The sequence below is a fragment of the Eublepharis macularius genome, chromosome 13 (assembly GCF_028583425.1).
Source record: "Eublepharis macularius isolate TG4126 chromosome 13, MPM_Emac_v1.0, whole genome shotgun sequence".
Taxonomy (NCBI): domain Eukaryota; kingdom Metazoa; phylum Chordata; class Lepidosauria; order Squamata; family Eublepharidae; genus Eublepharis; species Eublepharis macularius.
The window spans coordinates 69,919,857-69,940,415 of NC_072802.1; the positions used below are offsets into that span (position 1 = coordinate 69,919,857).

The window sequence follows — 20,559 nt, forward strand, 5'->3', positions numbered from 1 at the left end:
TAAAAAGATAAAAATGAAAGCTGAGAATCTTGGAGAAATTTGCACTGTCTGTGTAATGCCATGTTCCAGCCTCCTGCAGGCCCCCAGCATACCCACCACATTTTCCCACCCGCCATACAAAGTGGGTGCCTGCCCCAGGCTGCTCTGATAAGCCTCAGGGTGCTTCTGAAGGGTGCTTCTCCCTCATCTCTTCCATATCTACTAAATGCCTCTTGGCAGCCTGCTGCTAAACAGGTTTACTCTGCAGTCAGTCCCATTGACTTCCGTTCAGCTTCTTTCAGGCTTCTTAAGCATGTTTAGGATTGAGGCAGTAGCAAGCAACACAGCTTTCTGGCATCAGGAGAGCCATTTTAGAGCAAAATAAGGGAACTAATTAGGAGGCTGGCTGAGTGCCCCTTTCCTGCTGTCCAGTGACACAATGTTGACTTGGAATCGACAGGACAGAGGGAGGAACATTTACGCTCTAGTGTTATCTCGCCCCCAATTGCAAAATGAGCCCTGCCAGATGACAAGTGTGTACCACTCTGGACTGCAACATCTAGTTCTCAAAGGTTGCAGGGGAAGTGATGCACATGTCCTGGACTGGGGTTCTTCCTTTCATTGAAACTCAATATGGTCTGCATGTCAAGCCTTTTCGTAGCGTGAGCCTAAGAGTCTCTCTACACGAGACATCTGACATGTGAAAAACACTTGTCGGGAGATGCAATGGTAGCTGGGAAGGGTAGTTTAAAAAGACAGAGCCGGTGACAGGGCAAAGACTTTGCTATACACTGGAGCTGTGTGAAGGGGCTGTGAAATGCCAGAAGGGAAACTTCAGCCCATTATAACCACTCCAGGTCCAAGCCCAGCTCTGGAAGGCAGCTCCAGCCCATTTCCATTTCTCACTGCCCTCTGGTTGCAATCCCCACAGTTTTAGACTGGAGAGGTGAAATTGACAGAGTCTTTGGGGAGGCAAAGATGAAATTAACAAACCCTCTGAGGAGCGATCTCCGCCAGCTCTGTTTTTTTAAAACTACACTTCCCGGCTAACATTGCGTCTCCCTACACTTGACAAGCATGCGCCAAGGTGTCTCATGTAGAGAGACTCTCAGAGAAGTGAATAAAGGTCAGTTACAGGAGCCAGGTGGCTCAAGCAAGCAAGCAACAGCCAAAAGACATGGAGGCCACTGGCCAATCTGCCCTGGGCAAATCCCTTACTGGCCTGATTTAAGTCTCTCTTCTGAAGGGGTCAACAGCCAACTGAAAGAACAGCTTGCTTTGTAAACATTCCATTCCGCACACCACCATTTCCAAGCTGTACCAAATCCGACAATCGGTTACTGTGGGCTTTTCTCCTCCCTTCCCCTCCAGGTGCAGAAGCCTTCATTGAGGAAGAAATTCCTGAGGAAATCACAGCAGCAGATTTTGTGACAGAGATTCTGAGCCTGCCCATTCCTGAACCAGCATTAACAGGGATGGAAAAGACAACTGAAACCGGGAGCACTGCCCTGACATCTAAGTCTTAATGGCTTCTGACTCGTCGTTCTTTGTTTTGTATTTGCTCTAGTGACCGATTTCCTCGAAAGCACCTTCAGCCATTATATTGTCTTACTAAAGGTGATGTTCAAGCTATAATGAGCCGTTAATGAAACTGAATGCTCAAGTAATTATTCTTGGACTGGTCCAGTTTAAGAGCTCCTGGGGTCTGTTTTAGGCTGTATTGGGTATATTTGCTTGTGTACGCTGAGGGCAATTAGCACATGGTACAGGATAAGTTGAGATGTTTGAACCTATTAGGCAACTTGCCTGTGGATGATTAGGGTTCTTGGTCAAAACAGTCAGGATATTTCTGGTTTGCACTGCCACAGTCTCCAAATCTGAGAAGGAACATAGTTTTCTTAAAGGAAGGGGCTAGAGCGGGTATTTGGGTAGCTCAGAACTGGCTGGGAGGTGGGGGGGGGGGAGAATTGCTCCATTGGGAGCCAGCATGTGAACGGAATGTGCTGGCTTCCTCCATAAAGAAAACAGTAGTTCCACTTGTGGCTCCTGGACTGTTTCAGCCACTGAAAACAGCACAGGGGAGAATTCCTCCTTCCCCTATGTACTGGCCCTGATCAGTATCAGGCCCTGCTGTATGTTTATTCATGAGTTGCCATCACCAGCCAGCACTTATGCTGCAAGTCCCTGTGGAAAACTCATGCAGTTTGAAGCATTTACTTAGGCTCACACAGCCATGTTACAGACTGCAAACCACACTTTTCTACATCTTTAAGAGCACTGATCACCCCAAAAGGTGCTACATCAGACTATATAGGTCCATATCTGATTTTTTTTGTGCTGCCAACATACACAGACCTGTTTTATAAATTTAATCAGGATTGAACAATTTGTGCCCACCAAGCCCAATGCTGCCAGCCAACCGCATACGGTGGCCCATCAATGGCTCTAAAAATCTCCTGTACTGGACATAAGGGAGGGAAGGTGGCATGGTACAGCCCGTTTTCACCAGTTCCCAGAAACCCAGCAGGTCCGTACTTGGAGAGGGGACCACCAAGGAAGACTCTGCAGAGGAAGACAATGGCAAACCACCTCTGCTTCTCCCTTGCCTTGAAAGTCCCTTTCTGAGGATGCCAGAAGAATAAGGGGGGTACCTCATGTCATAACAAAAAGTGACAGGTGCCCCGCCCCTTTCTGGGAGGAAGTCCCGCCTCTATAACCCGGAAGTCCCGCCTCTATACCCCGGAAGTCCCACCTCTAGACCCGGAAGTACCACCTCTAGACCCCGGAAGTCCTGCCTCTAGACCCGGAAGTACCACCTCTAGACCCCGGAAGCAGTACCCCACCTGACAGGAAGGGCCTAGCAGGGTCCCGCCTGCCCCTGTGGACCAATAGGAAAGAGTTTTGAGTTTATGGGGTGCTAGGGTGGAAAATTGGGGGGCAGACCAGCCCCCTGCTCCCTAGAAGAGCCTAGCTGGTTCATGTGACCCCTCATTTCACTTCCCCGAACCCCCAGAAATGGTTTTTGATGGCCCTAGCCCCCTGTCTCTGTATAGGTCCCCTGAGGGGCTCATGTGACGCTGCTATGCACGCGTCATGACTGGCCCTACCTCCTGGATGTTGTTTAAATGCGCCAATGAGCGGTGAGATGGCAGGGGAGCCTGGTCTTTAAATGGAAGAGCAGCAGGACGATCACAGCTTCTTCTGCGGCTGTTCTTGCTGGTGCAAGATGGAGAACACCCCTACAAACACGCTTGAAATGGCTGAACCAGTGCCCGAGGTGAAGCGTAAAGCCCTCAAAAGAATGTATGTCAAGATGTCCCGCAAAGGAGATGGCAGCATGTCGGTTGTGAAGCGTCTGTTTGGTTCACCGCCAAGGACTGTAGAAAATGACCATGCTGAACCTAATATGAACAAAAGAGGCAGCCCTGAGGGCAGCCTTTCAACAACCCAGCAGGCTACAACTATAATAGAGGTACGTATGCTCTAATTTTACAAGGCTCACCCAAATATATGTTTGCAGACTGTAAAAGCATGATCTAAACACTCTGTTGTAAATTCTTCTAGGAATGCTGCCGTTCAGATACCCCTGGCCTGATATGGCCCCTGCACGACAGTGTGGATAGATATTTTGAACTGGGCATCCTTCAAGAGGATTATGTCAACCCTAAAAATAGAAGATCTGCAATGAATGAAGTAGTCAAAGCTGTTTCATATTCCATTTTGAACCATTGTTTCAGCGAGATAATGTTTTTTAAATGTACAGGATGTGTTGAAGATATCCCCGCGCAGCTGGGCCACGATTGCCTGACATGGGAAGAGGATTTCTATAACCAGAACTTGAAATATGTATCTACTAAACTCTCCATGGGGCCCATGCTCTATACCATAACACTGCTAGCCACAAGTATCCATTGTTTTACAATGAATGAGGGGCATATTAAACGGCTAGGCAGGTATATAGAAGCGATTCAAAATGCTAAGAATGCACAAGATGCTCTAAATGGATTATTAAAGCAGTGCAAACAACGTTATGTAGATCTGGCTATGAAGATTATTAGAAAGAAATTCACACATCATAACTCCTTACTGAATTACTGTGGTATATGTGCACCAGTCTTAGAGATCAGGATGTAGCCTGTGCCTGATATAAAACAAAGCCATTTTCAATTTTTAAAAATGTGTTCGTGCCTTTTGTCTTACCATCACAGAAACCACCGGGTATGTCTCCAAAAAGATAAGGAGACTGTGTAGAATGTAGCCCGTGTTTGTATAAATAAAGTTGCTTTTCAATCAGTTTAAATGCATTTATTCCCTTTGTCTTACCATCAGAACATTGTCTGCCTACAGATGATGAAGAATTTAAGTCTTTTCCAAAGATTCACTGTTCTGCTGAGAAGTATTATTGAAAAATGTAACAATTTGCAACATTTCCAATCCTTTTACTTTTTAATTTCTTTTTAAATTAGTGATTTTAAAGCATGGTCCTGTAATAGCACAAGAAGTTCAATTCAAAAGAATGCTCTTACAAGACACCCGCGATAAATACTAGTTATAATCACTTTCACACAGATTCCAAGGGGTTCTGGGGTGGGCAGCTGTAAAACAGTGGTAAAAATGACACTACAAAAGCGTGATCTTTAAAGACACCCCCCCCCCCCAATAAATACTTGTTATAATTACTTTCACACAAATTCCAAAGGGTTCTGGGGCTGGAAAGCTGGACAGCGGTGGGAAAATAACGCTTCTGTTTACTTTAAATGCCTGGTAGCATCAATTCAGAACCATACCAAAGTTGTAAAAAACATACCCATGATATATGCGATAAGACCCCAGATGCAGGGGCCCAGGGATGAAGTAGAGGTTACTCAAGAATACTTGATGAACAGTGCCCTCTCGTGTAAAAATACTGACAGAGGGCTTTTAGAAGATAGCTGTAGGCCTATGTCAGCTAGAGACTAACAAAATTTGTGGTGGGGTATAAGCTTTCGGGAGTTTATCTTCATAAAACAACAGTGTTTCCCCCCAAAATCTATGAGCCTCTATGCATTATTTAACACCGGGGATAGAATTATTTGTGTAGAATTATTCAGTTGATCCTGTTCGCATCTCCTACAAGTCCCCAAAAGGGAATGTTTCTGGCATCCTAAAAATCTGATTCTGGTACCACCAGACAGAACACGGCAACAGTCTGTTTTCAAAAGATAAGGGGAAAATGTGCTGATTCCTCCATATTATGGGGGGTGCCATAAAAGAAAAGCACCATATTTCAACCGTTCTTCAAAGATTTGGGGTATGACGGGTACGGATCTGAAGGGTTTAAAAACCGCGCAGACGGCACAGCTTTTACACACGCTTTCTACCCCTGGGCGCCAAGAAGAGAGAGAAGGTAACAAGCCATCCTTGGTGAGTATCTATGGGCTAACAATTCTTAGAAGGGATTCTAATATTACGTATTTTTCCATTTTTAATAAGGACAAATTATGAGCGACCATCATCACATTCTGGATGATCTTGAAGGTGAATTTTTAAATCAGCATGCTTTTTCCAAACTGAGAAAGGGCTGAGGGGTTTTACACTGCTGCCAGAATACTGTTTCTCCACTCCTGCTTATAACTACACTTTTTAAATCTAGCACTCTCCTACAACTATTGTGTATATGAGCTCTGTTAATGAAACTGATATAATTCACACCTCTGTCTCTATGTTTCGAAGGGGGGCATTAACCGCTCATTCTTTATCCAACTGTTTATCAAATAGGGGTCTGATAACAACCTGTGCTCTACTTTGAATGCTGCACACTGCTCTTTTCTAACACAGCCTTTCATTGTAAAAGTTATTGCAAAATTTGTGTGTGTTCTAGGATTCATTTTTTGAGGGAAGTGGCTGTGATTATATAAATTCGCCCCATAGCTGCTAACTGTACTTTTAATCTGAATTTAAGATGCTATGCTCTTTTGTTAATGAAACTGATATGATTCAGGGGGGGTGGTGGGGTTCTTTTCAGAATACTGCTCATGCTTTCTCACACCTACTAACTTTAAAGCGGGCTGTTCTCTCAGTCAAGTAATATGCATGTATATTTATGCTAAATTAGCATTGCCAAGCTCATTGTTAATGATGCTGGTAGAATAGAAAAATGCATGTGATGAATTTTTGTTAACTGATGAATGTATCATATGATGTATTTTGTTTTTTATTTGACAGGTGCTGAATCAATAAAAATAAAAAAGTCTCAGCTGTATTGTACAAACAAACACACAATGTGCACTAATGCTCACCTTATCTTGTGTATCACTTTCATTATAGCAGCAACTTTTAAATTTTCTCACCTACACATGACATAATGCTGGTATTAGGGTGTGTGGGGGTGTGTGGGGTGCTCAGGGGCCTTACTACTGTACGGGTGTGTATATACTCACACTATGAACCCATTCCTGCCAGAGAAAGTCAATGTGCCGCATGTAAGCATTCTCCACCAGCCATGATGGGTATTTTACCCCCCCCCGCATACGCACCTTGTACCTATTCCTACACATCTGTATCATCTGTTTCTCACCCTCTATCGTTTCTACACAGAAATATTTCTTGATGATTTGAATATGCCCCTGGAAACTGCTCCTCCCAAGAGCGCTCAACAAGCCAGCACCCGCCGCACTACAGATGTGCAAGCAGAGGTCCACGCCTATGGCCCAACTTTCTTCAGTGAAGAGATAGGTAAATCCCACCGCTCACTAATATATACTATAAAGCTGTATCAACACAGCTAGATTAACCCCGTCCCGCTCTCTTACAGAAATTATTTCAGAGGGAAGCACCATGCCAGTAGCAGCGACAGAGACTCCTACAGCAGCCCCTAGTAAGTCTCAGCTTAACAGGGGTCTGAGAGTTATGCTAGATAGCCACGGGGGAGGCAATAATGTGTTTTTGTTTTCTAGATACATCAGCTGCTGTGCCCCCGGGTGGCCAAAGACGCAGGAGTACAGCTCACAGCCTGAGACGACAGCCTAAAGGAGTACCACCTGCTAAGAAGAAGAAGCCCGACCCTCCACAAAATATTGAGGAGCGTTACAAAAAGCTTTTTGAATACAGCCAGAGACTTTGTGACGGCCTCAAGAGGCTAAAGGAGAAAAAGCTGATTCTGGAGAAAGCACAGCAGTCCGTGGCTGAAGAAGAAATACAGCTCGGCAAGCTATGTGGCAAATATACACCTGATATTAAAAACGGTAACAACTATTCTGCCTGTAATGACAATTCATTACAAGGGGGTCGCGGGGGACCACAGGCCCTTTCCCCCCACCCCAGGGGAGATGAGGATGCCAGAGGTGCTGCTCCACCCTCTCCACACCATATGCAGGAACAAGAAAGTGTGTGGGATGCCGGGGGGCTATCTTCTACCCTACAGTGCTCACAACCCCTGTCACAGGAAGTTGGAGCATCTCCTCTAGAGACACCCCCAACTGAGAGGGATAATCCACCTCTAGAGGAAGATGACAACTCACCGGATGCGGGGGTTCATGTGGAGCGTGTCAGATCCTGGGAGAGGCCTTTTGAAAGATACAGGTCACTAATGATTAGTGAAGAATTTCGTTTTGTTAATTTAGACAGGGTGAACTCATTCCCCCAGGCTATTGCAGCACTATTCAGAGGCATTCAAGAGGTTCTGGATGAACTGAACGGGCGAATAGAAGATGGGGACTATGTTCAGTTGCGCTTAGAGGGTGGTGGGTTAGAAAATGCTCTGTATTCATTTAAGAAGAAAAAGAATGAACTAAGTGCAGGGGAGTTCCTTGAATATATTAGTGCCTTGCTCCAGAGCAACAGGGAGATTCTGGGTAACAGCACATTACGCCTAGTAGCTACCATTGTAAAAGCTCCACGGGGGGGTGGGCGCCGCTCAATCAAGTCTATCCCTTATAGCTCTATTATTGAAAAAAAGAGGCAATTTCTGGTGGACTTCAACAGTGAGCACCACAACCTCTGCTTTGCAGGTGGTCTCTTGTCTGTTATGGCAAAAGGGCAGCCCACAGACGCAGAATTGTTAAATGCTGCCAGAAAATTGCACAGAGATCTAGGGTGGTCGGATCAGAAAAGGGTGGGGCTCAATGATATAGCATGTATTGAAAACCATTTAAAAGTCAACATTCATGTGGTTACATGTTCTGATAAGGGGTGGGGGATCTTTAAAACACAGGAACCGCGGTATCCAAATACGTTCTTCGTCCTGTTACATGCGGATCATTATTACGGTGTGCGGAATGCTAAAGCATTGATGGGTGCACGAAATTACTGTGGACACTGTCATACCCTATATTGTCATAAACACAATTGTTCTAGGTACTGTAGAATGTGCACAAACATAGACTGCAAGAATGAGGTGGGGGTTGCAAAGAAATGTCCACACTGTTGCATGTACTGCAGTTCAGAAGCATGCTTTCAAAGACATTGCGCGTTGGCAAGAATAAATGAGGTGGAGTGCCCAGCTAGGGAGTGGTGTAAGAAATGCAAGTCTTATACTGATGTGAAGCATAAGTTCAAAGAGTGTCACGGGAGGGCCTGTAAAGTCTGTAAAGCGAACCTTGCGGAAAATGAGGATTACCACCTATGTTACATAGAACCTCTTAAAGAGCCTGCATGCTCGACGCACTACATTTTTTATGATTTTGAATGCATGCAAGAAACAGGGGAACATATTCCTAACCATGTCCACGCTCGAGCTTTTAAAGAGGACCCCAAATGGGCAGCATCTGGTCAGTCTTGGGAGTTTAAAGGTGAAACATGCGTTTATCAATTTGTTAAAACATTCACCACAGATAGTACATTCAAACACTGCACGTTCATAGCTCATAATGCCAAAGGCTATGACTCCTACTTTATCGTTAAGCAGCTCATCATGGAGAAGCTTGATCCCCAGCTGGTAGCCATGGGGGGAAAGCTGATGTGTGTAACAATAACTAGTCTTGACATAAAATTCATAGATTCTTTGAACCACCTGCCTATGGCACTCTCTAAACTTCCCAAAGCCCTGGGGTTCAAGGGATGCAAGGGTCATTTCCCACATTTTTTTAACACTGTTGAAAATCAAGCCTATGTAGGACCATTACCCGATGTAAAATACTATGGTGTGGATCACATGATGCCCAAGGACAAGGCCGATTTTTTGAAATGGTATGAGGAAAACAGAACAGCAACGTTTGATTTTCAAAAAGAGTTAGCATTTTATTGTCAGCAAGATGTTGAAATTTTGGAGCGGGCCTGCACCATGTATAGATCTGAAATTATGAGTATGACTCAAAAGGGGGCCCAGTCTATAGATCCCTTTCAGTACCTCACTCTTGCAGGGGTATGTCTTGCAATGTACAGGTTTAACTTCCTGGCCCCCGGTACCATCGCTATTCCACCCCCAGATGACTATCACCGCATAGTGAAGAGATTTTCAACTGCATCGGTCCAATGGCTCATGTACACCGAATACAGTGAAAATATCCAAATACGTCACGCGTTAAAGGGTGGCGAAGTTCAGGTAGGCTCTTACCATCTAGATGGCTATGCGGTCATAGATAATAAGAAAACTGCCTTTGAATTTCATGGCTGCTTTTGGCACGGGTGTGTGCAGTGCTATAATCCATCAGAGATTAACAGGATGACAGGCACAACGTTTGAATCTCTTTACAATGCAACCTGCCGCAGGTCTGATGATCTTAAAAGGCGTCAGTTTGAAGTCAGAAGTATTTGGGAACATGAGTGGAACCATTTAAAGAACACTGATGAGTCTGTCAGAGAATTTCTTAAAGCCATGCAGTTTCCAGAGCCGCTAGTTCCCAGAGACGCCCTGTTTGGTGGCCGTACTAATGCAATCATCCTCTATTACAAGCCGGCACCTGGGGAACAGATACACTATTACGATTTTACCAGCTTGTACCCATTTGTTAATGCAACAAAATTGTACCCTGTTGGGCATCCGCAGATCATTCAGGACAATTTCAGACCTCTCACAGATTATTTTGGATTTGCTAAGGTTAGAGTTTATCCCCCAAGGGGCCTCTTCTTCCCAGTGTTACCTTCTAAGGGGGGTGGGAAACTCCTTTTTACATTGTGCCGCACGTGTGCTGATATAAAGCAGCAGGAACCGTGTACCCATAGTGATGAGGAGAGAGCCCTTGAGGGAACGTGGTGTACTGTGGAACTGGAGGTAGCTCTGGTAAAGGGTTATCGGATAGTCAAAATCTTTGAAGTCTGGCATTTTGCAGAAAAATCTGACAGGTTGTTTTCAGAATACATAAAAAAGCACCTCCGTCAGAAACAGGAATCATCGGGCTATCCCGAGTGGTGTGTGACAGATGAGGACAGAGAGAAGTATATTGCTGATTTTTATAAAAAGGAGGGGGTCCTTTTGCGCTCTGATCACATAGGGATGAACCCCGCCAAGCGTCAGATTGCCAAACTGTTTCTTAATTCTCTGTGGGGTAAATTTGCTCAGAGAACAAACTTGGCAAATACTGAAATTGTGAGAGATCCTGACCGTTTCTTCCAGCTGGTATTTTCAGACAATCACGATGTGTCATCATGCAGCTTTATAAGTGAGGAAGCTGCGTGTGTATCATGGAAATACTCTAAAGGCAGGCTGACTACATCTACAAACACCAATGTCTACATAGCCTGTTTCACAACTGCATATGCGCGCTTAGAACTCTACAATTTGCTAGACAAACTGCAGGAGCGCTGCTTGTACCACGACACAGACTCTGTTATATTTGTGACCAGGAATGGGGAGTGGAGCCCCCCCTTGGGGGATTATCTCGGGGAACTCACGAGTGAGGTGCCCCCAGAGCAGCATATAACAGAGTTTGTTTCAGCAGGCCCTAAGACCTACGGGTACAAGCTGTCAGGGGGAGAGGTGGTGCTGAAGGTAAAGGGAATAACTCTGAATGCCGCCAATGGTGAAAAGATTAATTTTGACAGTTTGAAAGATTTGGTTTTTGGCCACGTCTCAGACCCTGAGCCCCGTGAAATAGTGGTGCAGCAGCAGGGGATTGTCAGAGACAAAAAACGTTTTGTCATTGAAACAAAAGCTCTTAAGAAAACTCAGAAGGTTGTTTATGACAAACGTGTGATTGTTGACGGCTTTAAGACGCTACCTTACGGTTACTGATATGGATACAAGGTGGCTGCACCCTTTCTCAGCCATCCTTGCCGGTCCCAGCAACTGCGGAAAAAGTTATTTTATAAAAAATCTGCTTTTGAATGCAAAATCTACACTCTCTGTCATGCCGGAAAATATTGTGTGGTTTTATGCCTGCTGGCAACCCTTGTATGAAGAATTGCGGCGCCGGTTCCCCTTTATAAAGTTTGTAGAGGGCTTGCCCTCAAGCCTGAATGATGATGAACTGCTGCCTCCTAATAAAATAAACACAGTCATTGTGGATGATCTGATGGCCTCAGCGTGTGGTAGCGCCGAAATTGAGAATGCGTTTACTAAGTATGTACACCATAGAAATCTGAGTATCATTTACATAGTTCAAAATTTATTCTGCCAGGGTAAGAGTAGCCGCACCATCAACCTGAATGCGAAATACATTGTGTTATTTAAAAACCCCCGAGATAAATTACAAATAGCAACTCTAGCGCGCCAGATGTACCCCGGTAAATCATCCTTCTTTATGGAAGCTTATGAGGATGCCACACGAAAGCCCTTTGGGTACCTGGTGGTGGATTTAAATGCAGCCACTCCTGATCCCTACAGGTTGCGCACTGGCATGTTCCCCCCTGACCTGCCTGCATCCTATGTTATTAAAAAGACAGCGGGTGGGTTCAAAAGGCGCTAACTTTCAGCTGCTGTGACATTTTAAGGAGAGGTGGCTGACCATTGCAGAAGCATGTCAGAGTGCTTAAAAAGAAACGGGGCGCTACTGAAACTCGTCTCCAAATCTTCCCCTCGCCTAAGGAAAGCTATTCTGAGTGCAGCCCCGAATGATCTAATCAAGGCTATTGGAGAAATAGCTCTAAACACCCTAAAAGGCATCATCCCCCTATCACCGCGTCAGAAGAACGTCCTGCGAAAAAAACGAGGCATCATTAAATCCCTGAGCAGCGGTAAAACTCCTCTTACAAAGAAGAAGCGGCTTGTGAGGCAGCAGGGAGGCTTTATCGGATCCCTGCTAGGTTTTGCTCTGCCCCTGATTACCAGCTTTTTAACCCCTTCCTGATGGAGCATGCTGAGAAGATGTACCTGGTCCCGAGCCATCAAATAGATCGGCTAGCTATTCAGAGGCCCCCTGAGGGTGAAAGCATCAGGCACACAGCTGTACACTCTCTAGATAGGGAGATGAAGACCGTTCTAGAGAGAGGGGACCTGTCTGAATATGAGAAAGCCAAACTGTACGGGTCTCTCCTCCAGAAATATTTAACCCATGTCAGAATGGGAGAAGAAGAGAAAACTAAGCTGAATCTGTATCTCCCACAACCAGGGTTAGCAGCAGGCAGCGATGAAAAAAAGGCCGCGGTTTTTGAAGAGGTACTAGACAATATGCCCCTCCGATACAGGAACAATGCTCGTGTGCTGCTGAAGAAGATGGGTCAAAACAGTGAAATAGCCTCGTGGGATGAGAGGGGAACTTTTCTTTACAGGGGAGTGCCTGTAGCCGGTAGCCACTTACTCGACCTCATCAAGGCTATTACTCACGCGCGTCCTCCCTCTTCTGCACCCCCACCTAAAGGCTTTGATGTGTTTATGACAGCTTTGGCTGAACTCAACACCCCTGCTTCCGTCGCGGGCACCCCTGCTACTAGAAAAATACTAGAGGGCCTGAAAAGCCCCCAGCCTTCGGTTTTAATCCGCCCCCCTGCTTCTTCTTCTAAAAAGAAAAAAAGGAAAAAACAAGAGGTACCGGCACAGTGGTTGACTGAAGAATAAAATATTTTTGAAATGTAAACCTTTGTCTGAGTATTTTTAGACAAAAGACACGGTTAAATTTTTTCAGAGGGTTTTATTAGGGGTACAAGAAACACAGGTTTGAATTCGCGTGTACATGTTTTGTAAAGTCTTTGAATTCTCTCTGTTTTTCACAAAACTCATGACCATCCTGTCATTCTGCTCGGGATTGGGGGAATACATCTTCACAACCGTGTCAAAGGGGGCTCCTCTGCAGCGCTGATGTAGAAAAAACAGACAGTGGTGACCGCAGGTGTTAGATGTGGGTCCTTGGAGCCTGTTCTGCTGAAAATGGACCTCCTCAGAATTTTTGTTTAAAAATTTCATGATGGCTTTGGGGAAGAGGCGGCTGCTCGGTGAGTTCCCATAAGAGTCAAAAAACTCTGCTGTGACATGGTCTGGTAGGTATATTGCTAGCCAGTGTTCCCCGGGGAGGTAGTGAGGATGGGTGTTCACCACTAGAGATGCCGGCCTCCGAACCACTCTTTTAACAGGAAGTTGATCGCTGGGGAAGACATCTAAGAAGGTTTTTCGGGTGCGCGGGTTGTCAAGTAAGGCCTGGGATAACTGGATTGTGTCCATCTTACATGTAATCAAAAAGCACGTTACGGTTGTGGTTGATCTCTATGACATTATCAAACACCCCATACACAATCAAATTAACGGTTCGTGGTAGGGCCGCAGCAAAACGTATTTCTGCTCTCAGGTTCCCGGTTTTAATCAGGGAGTAATGGCCGGTGCAGTCCTGATCAGGAGAGAGGTCAAAAGCAAACAGGGTGTACCCGTGCCTATACTCTTCACGATCTACCAGGAGGGGCCTGTCCTGAAGGTGCTTCCCCGCTGTTTGCACGAGGCTCATGTATTCTCTCACGTTGTTTCCGGCTTCAAAGTCGGGCTGGAAGGGCTTGGAGGGGACCTGCTCCCCGTCCACGTACAGGGCTACAAAGTTAATGTTGTAATGTTGGAAATGAAAAGGGTTTTTGGTGAAGGCGCCACTGAAAGCGTCATTGTCCACGAGCCCCATGACCACCATTTTGGGGAGCTGTCCCAAAAACAGGTTGTCTTGGTTGCTCACGCGGGCACCGGTAGGGATGCTGAACACCTTCATGTCGACACGGTCCACAGGGTATTTTGCTGTGGATGTCAGCAGAGCTTCAGCGTGGGCCAGCCGTACGCCTGGGGCTACTTTCACTTTCTTCACAAAGAGCGCAGCAGAATCCATGTGGAGCTTATAGCGCACAGCAGCCCCCTCGCCACTCATCAGGCAGAAAGAGTCTTTGTTACGAGCTAGTTTGATTTTGACATCCACGCCATTTAAGAGCAGCTTTTCTTGAAAAAATATATCGGCGTGGAGATGGCCTAAAAGGTCTACTGTTTTGCTTTCGGCTGCCAGCAACGCCCTTTTGGCAAATCCTTTGTTACCTTGGTTCAGCAGGGTGCTGTCCATCAGACTCGCTGTATCCTTATAAAATCCGCCTGAAGAAAATTGGGTAGATAGGGTTTCAAAGCTGTAGTTGAGCACTGTTTCAATGAGAGCCCTGTAGGGATAGCAGTTGTTACTCTGGCTGATGAGCCGGTCGCCTAGGGTAACATCCAGCTGACTGAAAATGGAAGCAATTGGGTAGTTCACCAGTGCCACTCTAGCATTCTGTGCGATGTCGGTACCATCTTCTTGAGTAATTTTACATTTCACATACAAGAGAGTATTGTTTAAATCGAGGTAATCTTCACCATTCCCGGCTATGAAAAACTCTAGAGGTGCTGACCCCGTGAGGGCCGAGAGGGGCGGAACCTCGATATATACGCTTTTCTCAATGCTGGTCTGGGTAGGGGCTATCTGGAACAGGTCGAGCTCGGACTTTACACACTCTTCCGACCCGCAGTGGATGAAAGCCATAGCCGTTTATAGTACGTCTTTGAGCCTCCTGTGAGACTCCTTCTTCTTCTTGTTCTTTACTTTCCCCTTCTTCACATTTGTCTGTTTCTTAGCTCCCCCGCGCCTTCTTTTAATGGGTCCTGGGGGGCCTCTGCGTGTGCTGGATGCTTTTCTTTTCAGCCCTCCCCTTCTTTTAAGATATAGAAAGCCCGACCCCTCCTGGGGGGCCAGTTTATTCATAACGCCGTGAGTCACGCGGCTCACAACATCTTGAGCGATATTACGCGCAGCGGTTTTCAGGTGTGGCTTGACAATATCCACCCCTTTTCTAAAAAGTGGCACTGCCATTCGAAAAAGGCGCCGGAAAATCCCCCCCACCCCCGCTCCATACATAACGGGTGCCCCGTGGAACCCGGGGAGGCCATAACCCGCCTGAGATTGGTAATATCTCCTAAGCATCGCGGGGTCTCCATAGTCTTTCACGATCACCATTTCTTCCGTGGGCGTATGTGCAACCTCACAATCACCTTGCCGTAGCGGAATGGCACGGCCCGATTCTGATCCGTCTTTATTTCTATGCGGATGGTTTCAATGTGGTGCTTATTGATTGGAATATAGTGAGGCTCGTCATATGTGACCGTGATAAAGTCATGGTGCTTCCCCTGTACAGGAACACACCGTAGAAGGGGCACCGCTGTGTCCCCCACTAACTGATGTTCTATGATATCAGTGTACAGGTACAGGGTATTAATCCCTCCTGTAATATCTCCGCAATTGTAAATTCTTTTGATCGGAACATTAGGGGGTGCCCCCATCACATGGGCTAATTCTTCACTCATTGTGACGGTGTAAATATCAAGCCCGTTAAATCTGAGCATTGCACACGTTGGATCAAAATAGAATTGTAGATCAGGGGGCGTCCCAGCCTGTCTTCTGACGGCTGTATTCATAAAATCTGATATGCTGCGCAGGTCATAATAATAGCCTGAACGCACATGATACTCATTGCTATTGGCACCTTCAGAAATCCTGAATGATGCATTCTGGCTAAATGTGTACCAATTGCGAGGATACTGAATTTCAACCAGCCCCACTTCCCATTCTCCCCGCAAATCAAGTGGCTTAAACAGCCGCACTGTGAAAGAGGCGCTGGTATTTTCGGGAAATAAGTCCATAGACGCATTGCTAGGGAGTGTAATGTAAAAACCGTCATCCCCCATAGTGGCCTGCTATGTCGTCAGCCTGCACCCAACTGTTAAATTTAGGTGGCCAGCCTAACCACTTCACTAAAAGATACTTCTTTTTCTTCTTAGTTCGTGTAGCAATAATTTTCTCAACCCTGTATGTCCTGTCCTCTTGAGCATTAATCTTCTGCAATTCCTCAGGGTAGAATCTCCCTACTAATAGTTCACCATCAAAGTCTTTTAGGTGAAATAAGGGCCGCTCGCCTCTCCTTGTGATATCTTCTATTATGAAAATTTCATCGGTGAATGTCTGCTCATAACCCTTCTCAAAAGTGCCTTTAGTTTTCGATACTCTCACGTGATCTCCTTTTCTTAACATGGTATCTGTTTCTTTTCTTTGAAAGGAGGGATCATAAACGCGCCTCCATATCAGGAGAGAGTTAGATGCGTTAACATCTATGGGGCGTGCCTGAATAGTTCTATGAAAACTGTGATTGTACCCTTTTAGAAGCTCTTGTAACACATTTGTATATCTATAAGTATTATTGGCTGTGAAATACCGCCACATCTTTGACTTTAAAGTCCTGTTAAATCTTTCAACCACCGCTGCCTTGACTTCATTGTTGGTCACAAAGTGGTGAACCCCATGTTGTTTTAGTACATTGCTCACTTTTTTATTAAGAAATTCTTTCCCCCTATCTGTTTGTAACTTGCACGGAATGCGGCCCTGCTCGAATATATTTTTAAAAGCCGCTGATACTTCAGCCCCTGTCTTGTCTTTCAGTGCTACTGCCCATGCGTATTTAGACAAAATGTCAATCACCGTTAGAATGTATTTGTACCCCCCGTTGTATTTAGAAAGCTGTTGCATATCTGCTAAATCAGCCTGCCATTGCTCATCCACATCACCAACATAGGTCTTGTTTCTTTTAAAATGAACTCTTGCTGGCTTATGCAACGTGTACGCATCCTGATCCAAAAGCCATGCTTGCACATCCTTTCTAGTCAGTGTTTTACTAGTCTTAGAAGCCTCTCGAAAGAGGGATTCTGCTCCCCCAAAGCTACCTGCTCCCCCCGGATTATAGTAAATCCCTTTTAATACCGTCTCTTGAGGCATCATGAACCGACTCAACGCTTTTACACATGGAAAAGGCATTTTATTAAAGTGTGTACAGATTGTGGGCTTTCAACCACAACTCCACCCCCCCCCTTCAATTTCCTTCTCTGGTCATAGTCTCGGGTGCTGCTCCATCAACCCGCAACTCGGGATCTCCTTTTCTCCCCCCTGGTGTTCCTAAAGGCTCAAAATCACTATCATCGGTTTCAGTTATCGACCATTCATCAGAAGACTTGCAGCAACTAAGATTACAGTATGGCGCATATGGTCTCCACTCATCATCTGAGCTGTTAGAATAGCAGCAATTTTCATAGCAGTAACTCAGCAGAGGTCTCCTCTTTTTCAGCTTCTTCCCTACAGAGGGCTGTGGGTAATGCTCATCTTTAGAGCTCTCTATGCTATCCCCAGCAGGGCCCCACATTGTCTCCTCATTCAGTAGAGTGGGGACGGGGGGCACCTTGGGTGTGACACCATCAGTTTGCACCCCCTGCTCGACATTTTCACTCTCAATATCGCTATTATCATCAGTTTCTGTTAACGACCACTCATCAGAAGAGTTGCAGCAACTATAATGACAGAAGTCCAGGCGCGGTCTGTCCGAGTCATCTACATAATCAGAATCACAACAGGTATCACTGCAGTAATCCGTCTTAGGTCTCCTCTTTTTCAGCTTCTTCCCTACACGGGGCTTTGGGGGATGCTCATACTCAAAGCTGACCGGACCATCCCCAACCGGGCCTCTCGCTAGCACCTCATCCAGTAGAGCACACTCGATCAGCACATCTGTTGGCTGCAGGAATAGGAAAAAGAAAAACATTTTAGAATTGCTTCTCTAGCCACCCTACATTCTTCCAGGACCCTCCTTCTTTCGTACTTACATCTGGGACCAGGTATTGAATGCGCGGCTTTACGCCTTCTTTCACCGGGTCTGTCGCTTTTGCACTATCAGAAACATCCAATGTTGGATCTATTTCCCCAACCTCTATGGGGACAGCATCCTCTGGTTCATCCCCTGAGTCCTCACAATCTGCTCTGGCACCCTCATCATCTTCATCATAGGGGACTTCTTGACAATATGCTATGTGGTTGCAAAATCTGCAACAGTCAGGATCAAACTTGTTCTCCTTGACCTCCTCAGCCACCGCTACATAGTTCAGCTCCGCCATCTGCAAAATAAAAACAGCCGCCCAGTATGCTATACCCTGTTTCCGTTTTCCCCATTTCCCCTAGTCTCAATACTCACATTAGGGTAGAGAGTCTGTATGCACTGCGACACTTTTTGTTTCAGCAGTCCTGGTACTATGCCGTCTTCCTCATGCACTTCTGGCTGCTCTTGGATACCGTGTACACTCTGCATTTCTTCATAAATGGGCTCCACTTTCTGGTCTGTCACAGGCTCATCCCCTCTTATGCTTTTCGCTCCCTCAGCCGTCTCCTCCTCCTCACATCTCAGGCAACCGCATTTTTGCCAATCTGCTATTTCTTCACAGTACGGACAGCACTCTGGGTACACTTCTGTGTGCGCCGCTTTGACTATTTCGGAAAACACCTCCCAATCCACTTCATAATCATCTAGCTACAAGAGAAAAAAACTCTGTTTTTCTACTTCCCACAGGTGTCTGATTCTTTTTCCGCTCCAGCCTTCCCCCTTGTACTTACCCCCTGTACTAAAAAACGCACGCACTCGGGTCTGTCAAATCTAGCATCCGGATCGTCACCGGGTTGTTCAGGCTGCATGCATTTGAATTTTTGCCAATACATTACACCACGTCCCAGGCATCCGAATTTTTGTCGATATGCTACTTCAAAGCAGTGATCACAACACTCCGGGTAAACTTCTGTGTGAGCTGCTTCAACTATTTCTGAAAACACTCGCCACGGTACTTCTTTATCCTGCAGCTACAAAAAAGAAAAAGGCCTGCTTGTTTTTCTGCCACCTCTGGGTCTGATTCTTTCCCTTCTTCCCCTTCCCCATGCACTTACCCCTTGTACTAAGTGAATAATGCACTCTGGAAAGTCAAATCTCGAAAGCTCTCTACATTGTGCATCTTCTTTGCGGGGTTCTTCGCAAGAAGCTCGCATTTCTTCCACAGCTTCAGTTCTGTAAGGCTCCGGCGTATTCATTTTCTCGTAAACAGGCTCTGCTCCCTCAACAGCGCTGCTAGCCCAGCAAGAACAGCCGCAGAAGAAGCTGTGATCGTCCTGCTGCTCTTCCATTTAAAGACCAGGCTCCCCTGCCATCTCACCGCTCATTGGCGCATTTAAACAACATCCAGGAGGTAGGGCCAGTCATGACGCGTGCATAGCAGCGTCACATGAGCCCCTCAGGGGACCTATACAGAGACAGGGGGCTAGGGCCATCAAAAACCATTTCTGGGGGTTCGGGGAAGTGAAATGAGGGGTCACATGAACCAGCTAGGCTCTTCTAGGGAGCAGGGGGCTGGTCTGCCCCCCAATTTTCCACCCTAGCACCCCATAAACTCAAAACTCTTTCCTATTGGTCCACAGGGGCAGGCGGGACCCTGCTAGGCCCTTCCTGTCAGGTGGGGTACTGCTTCCGGGGTCTAGAGGTGGTACTTCCGGGTCTAGAGGCGGGACTTCCGGGGTCTAGAGGTGGTACTTCCGGGTCTAGAGGTGGGACTTCCGGGGTATAGAGGCGGGACTTCCGGGTTATAGAGGCGGGACTTCCTCCCAGAAAGGGGCGGGGCACCTGTCACTTTTTGTTATGACATGAGGTACCCCCCTTATTCTTCTATGCCATAAGTCAGTGGTGATTTGATGGCAGGCACGCATGCTTGCACGCACACATGCTTGCACACCCACATACACTGTGTAAAGGAAGAGATTTCAAAAATAGATGACAAATTATCTCTACATACTAAGATCAGACAGGCTGGCCCTGTGGTCCAGCTCTATAAATAATTTGTGATACAAATTGCTGCTTTGGGGACCCTATTTTGAGTGGAAAGGCAGCATAGAAATGCAAATAAATAAACATCCCCCCCCCCCCCAAGTCTAACTACTTGGAATCACTAATTCGCCTCCTTACCCACAGGAATAGGTCAAGAGTGTTTGAGCTACGGTTGCCAACTCCTGATTGGGAAATTCCTGGAGACTTGGGGTTAGAGCCTAGGAAGAGTGGGGTTTGGGGCAGGGAGGGACCTTGGCGGTATAACCTAGAGTCCCTCTCCAAAGCTGCTGTTTTCTCCAGAGGAACTGATCTCTGGTGCCTGGAGATCTGTTGTGATTCTGAGACATCTCCAGCCACCACCTGGAAGCAGGAAACCCTAGCAAAGACTCTCCAGGTATCCAGATGAGTTAACCGTGTTAGTCTGCAGTTGCAAAACAGGAGAGTCCGATAGCACCTTTAAGACTAACCATTATTGTAGCATAAGCATAGTTCTCGAAAGCTTCTGCTACAATAAAGTATGGTTAGTTGCGCCCCTCAGCGAGAGGCACCAAAACCGCCTTCCCC

General features: G+C 46.2%; 4 protein-coding genes across 4 annotated transcripts in view; 2 read left to right on the forward strand and 2 right to left on the reverse strand.

Moving 5' to 3' along the window:
* CFAP251 (cilia and flagella associated protein 251) overlaps positions 1–1,600 on the forward strand; it is a 36,164-nt gene extending 34,564 nt beyond the window's left edge. The window contains exon 21 of the mRNA XM_054995877.1: positions 1,351–1,600. Coding sequence (XP_054851852.1) covers positions 1,351–1,505 — 155 coding nt within the window. The 3' untranslated portion in view covers positions 1,506–1,600. The remainder of the gene's footprint in view (positions 1–1,350) is intronic.
* Positions 1,601–3,049: 1,449 nt separating this feature from the next.
* On the forward strand, positions 3,050–4,231 carry LOC129341634 (uncharacterized). The gene is made up of 2 exons (XM_054996913.1): positions 3,050–3,451; positions 3,544–4,231. Exons 1-2 carry the CDS (start codon positions 3,149–3,151, stop codon positions 4,111–4,113), a joined length of 873 nt encoding a protein of 290 aa, XP_054852888.1. The 5' UTR covers positions 3,050–3,148; the 3' UTR covers positions 4,114–4,231.
* Positions 4,232–13,490: 9,259 nt separating this feature from the next.
* LOC129341012 (uncharacterized protein F54H12.2-like) lies at positions 13,491–14,804 on the reverse strand. Its single transcript, XM_054995878.1, has one exon. It carries the CDS (start codon positions 14,802–14,804, stop codon positions 13,491–13,493), a length of 1,314 nt encoding a protein of 437 aa, XP_054851853.1.
* A 2,373-nt stretch (positions 14,805–17,177) lies between these two features.
* LOC129341579 (uncharacterized) lies at positions 17,178–18,373 on the reverse strand. The gene is made up of 3 exons (XM_054996850.1): positions 18,328–18,373; positions 17,963–18,250; positions 17,178–17,874 (listed from the first exon to the last, which is right to left on the reverse strand). The coding sequence occupies exons 2-3, from the start codon at positions 18,248–18,250 to the stop codon at positions 17,179–17,181; spliced, it is 984 nt and encodes a 327-aa protein (XP_054852825.1). The 5' UTR covers positions 18,328–18,373; the 3' UTR covers position 17,178.
* Between the last annotated feature and the right edge of the window lie 2,186 nt (positions 18,374–20,559).

What these genes read in the sequence shown, in the direction of transcription:
- LOC129341012 (XM_054995878.1), bottom strand. Translation starts at nt 14,804, where the DNA reads ATGGCTTTCATCCACTGCGGGTCGGAAGAGTGTGTAAAGTCCGAGCTC.
- LOC129341634 (XM_054996913.1), top strand. Translation starts at nt 3,149, where the DNA reads ATGGAAGAGCAGCAGGACGATCACAGCTTCTTCTGCGGCTGTTCTTGC. An exon ending in AGGCTACAACTATAATAGAG is followed by an intron (nt 3,452 to 3,543) that starts GTACGTATGCTC and finishes AAATTCTTCTAG; the next exon opens with GAATGCTGCCGTTCAGATAC.
- LOC129341579 (XM_054996850.1), bottom strand. Translation starts at nt 18,250, where the DNA reads ATGGCGGAGCTGAACTATGTAGCGGTGGCTGAGGAGGTCAAGGAGAAC. An exon ending in TTCAATACCTGGTCCCAGAT is followed by an intron (nt 17,875 to 17,962) that starts GTAAGTACGAAA and finishes CTATTCCTGCAG; the next exon opens with CCAACAGATGTGCTGATCGA.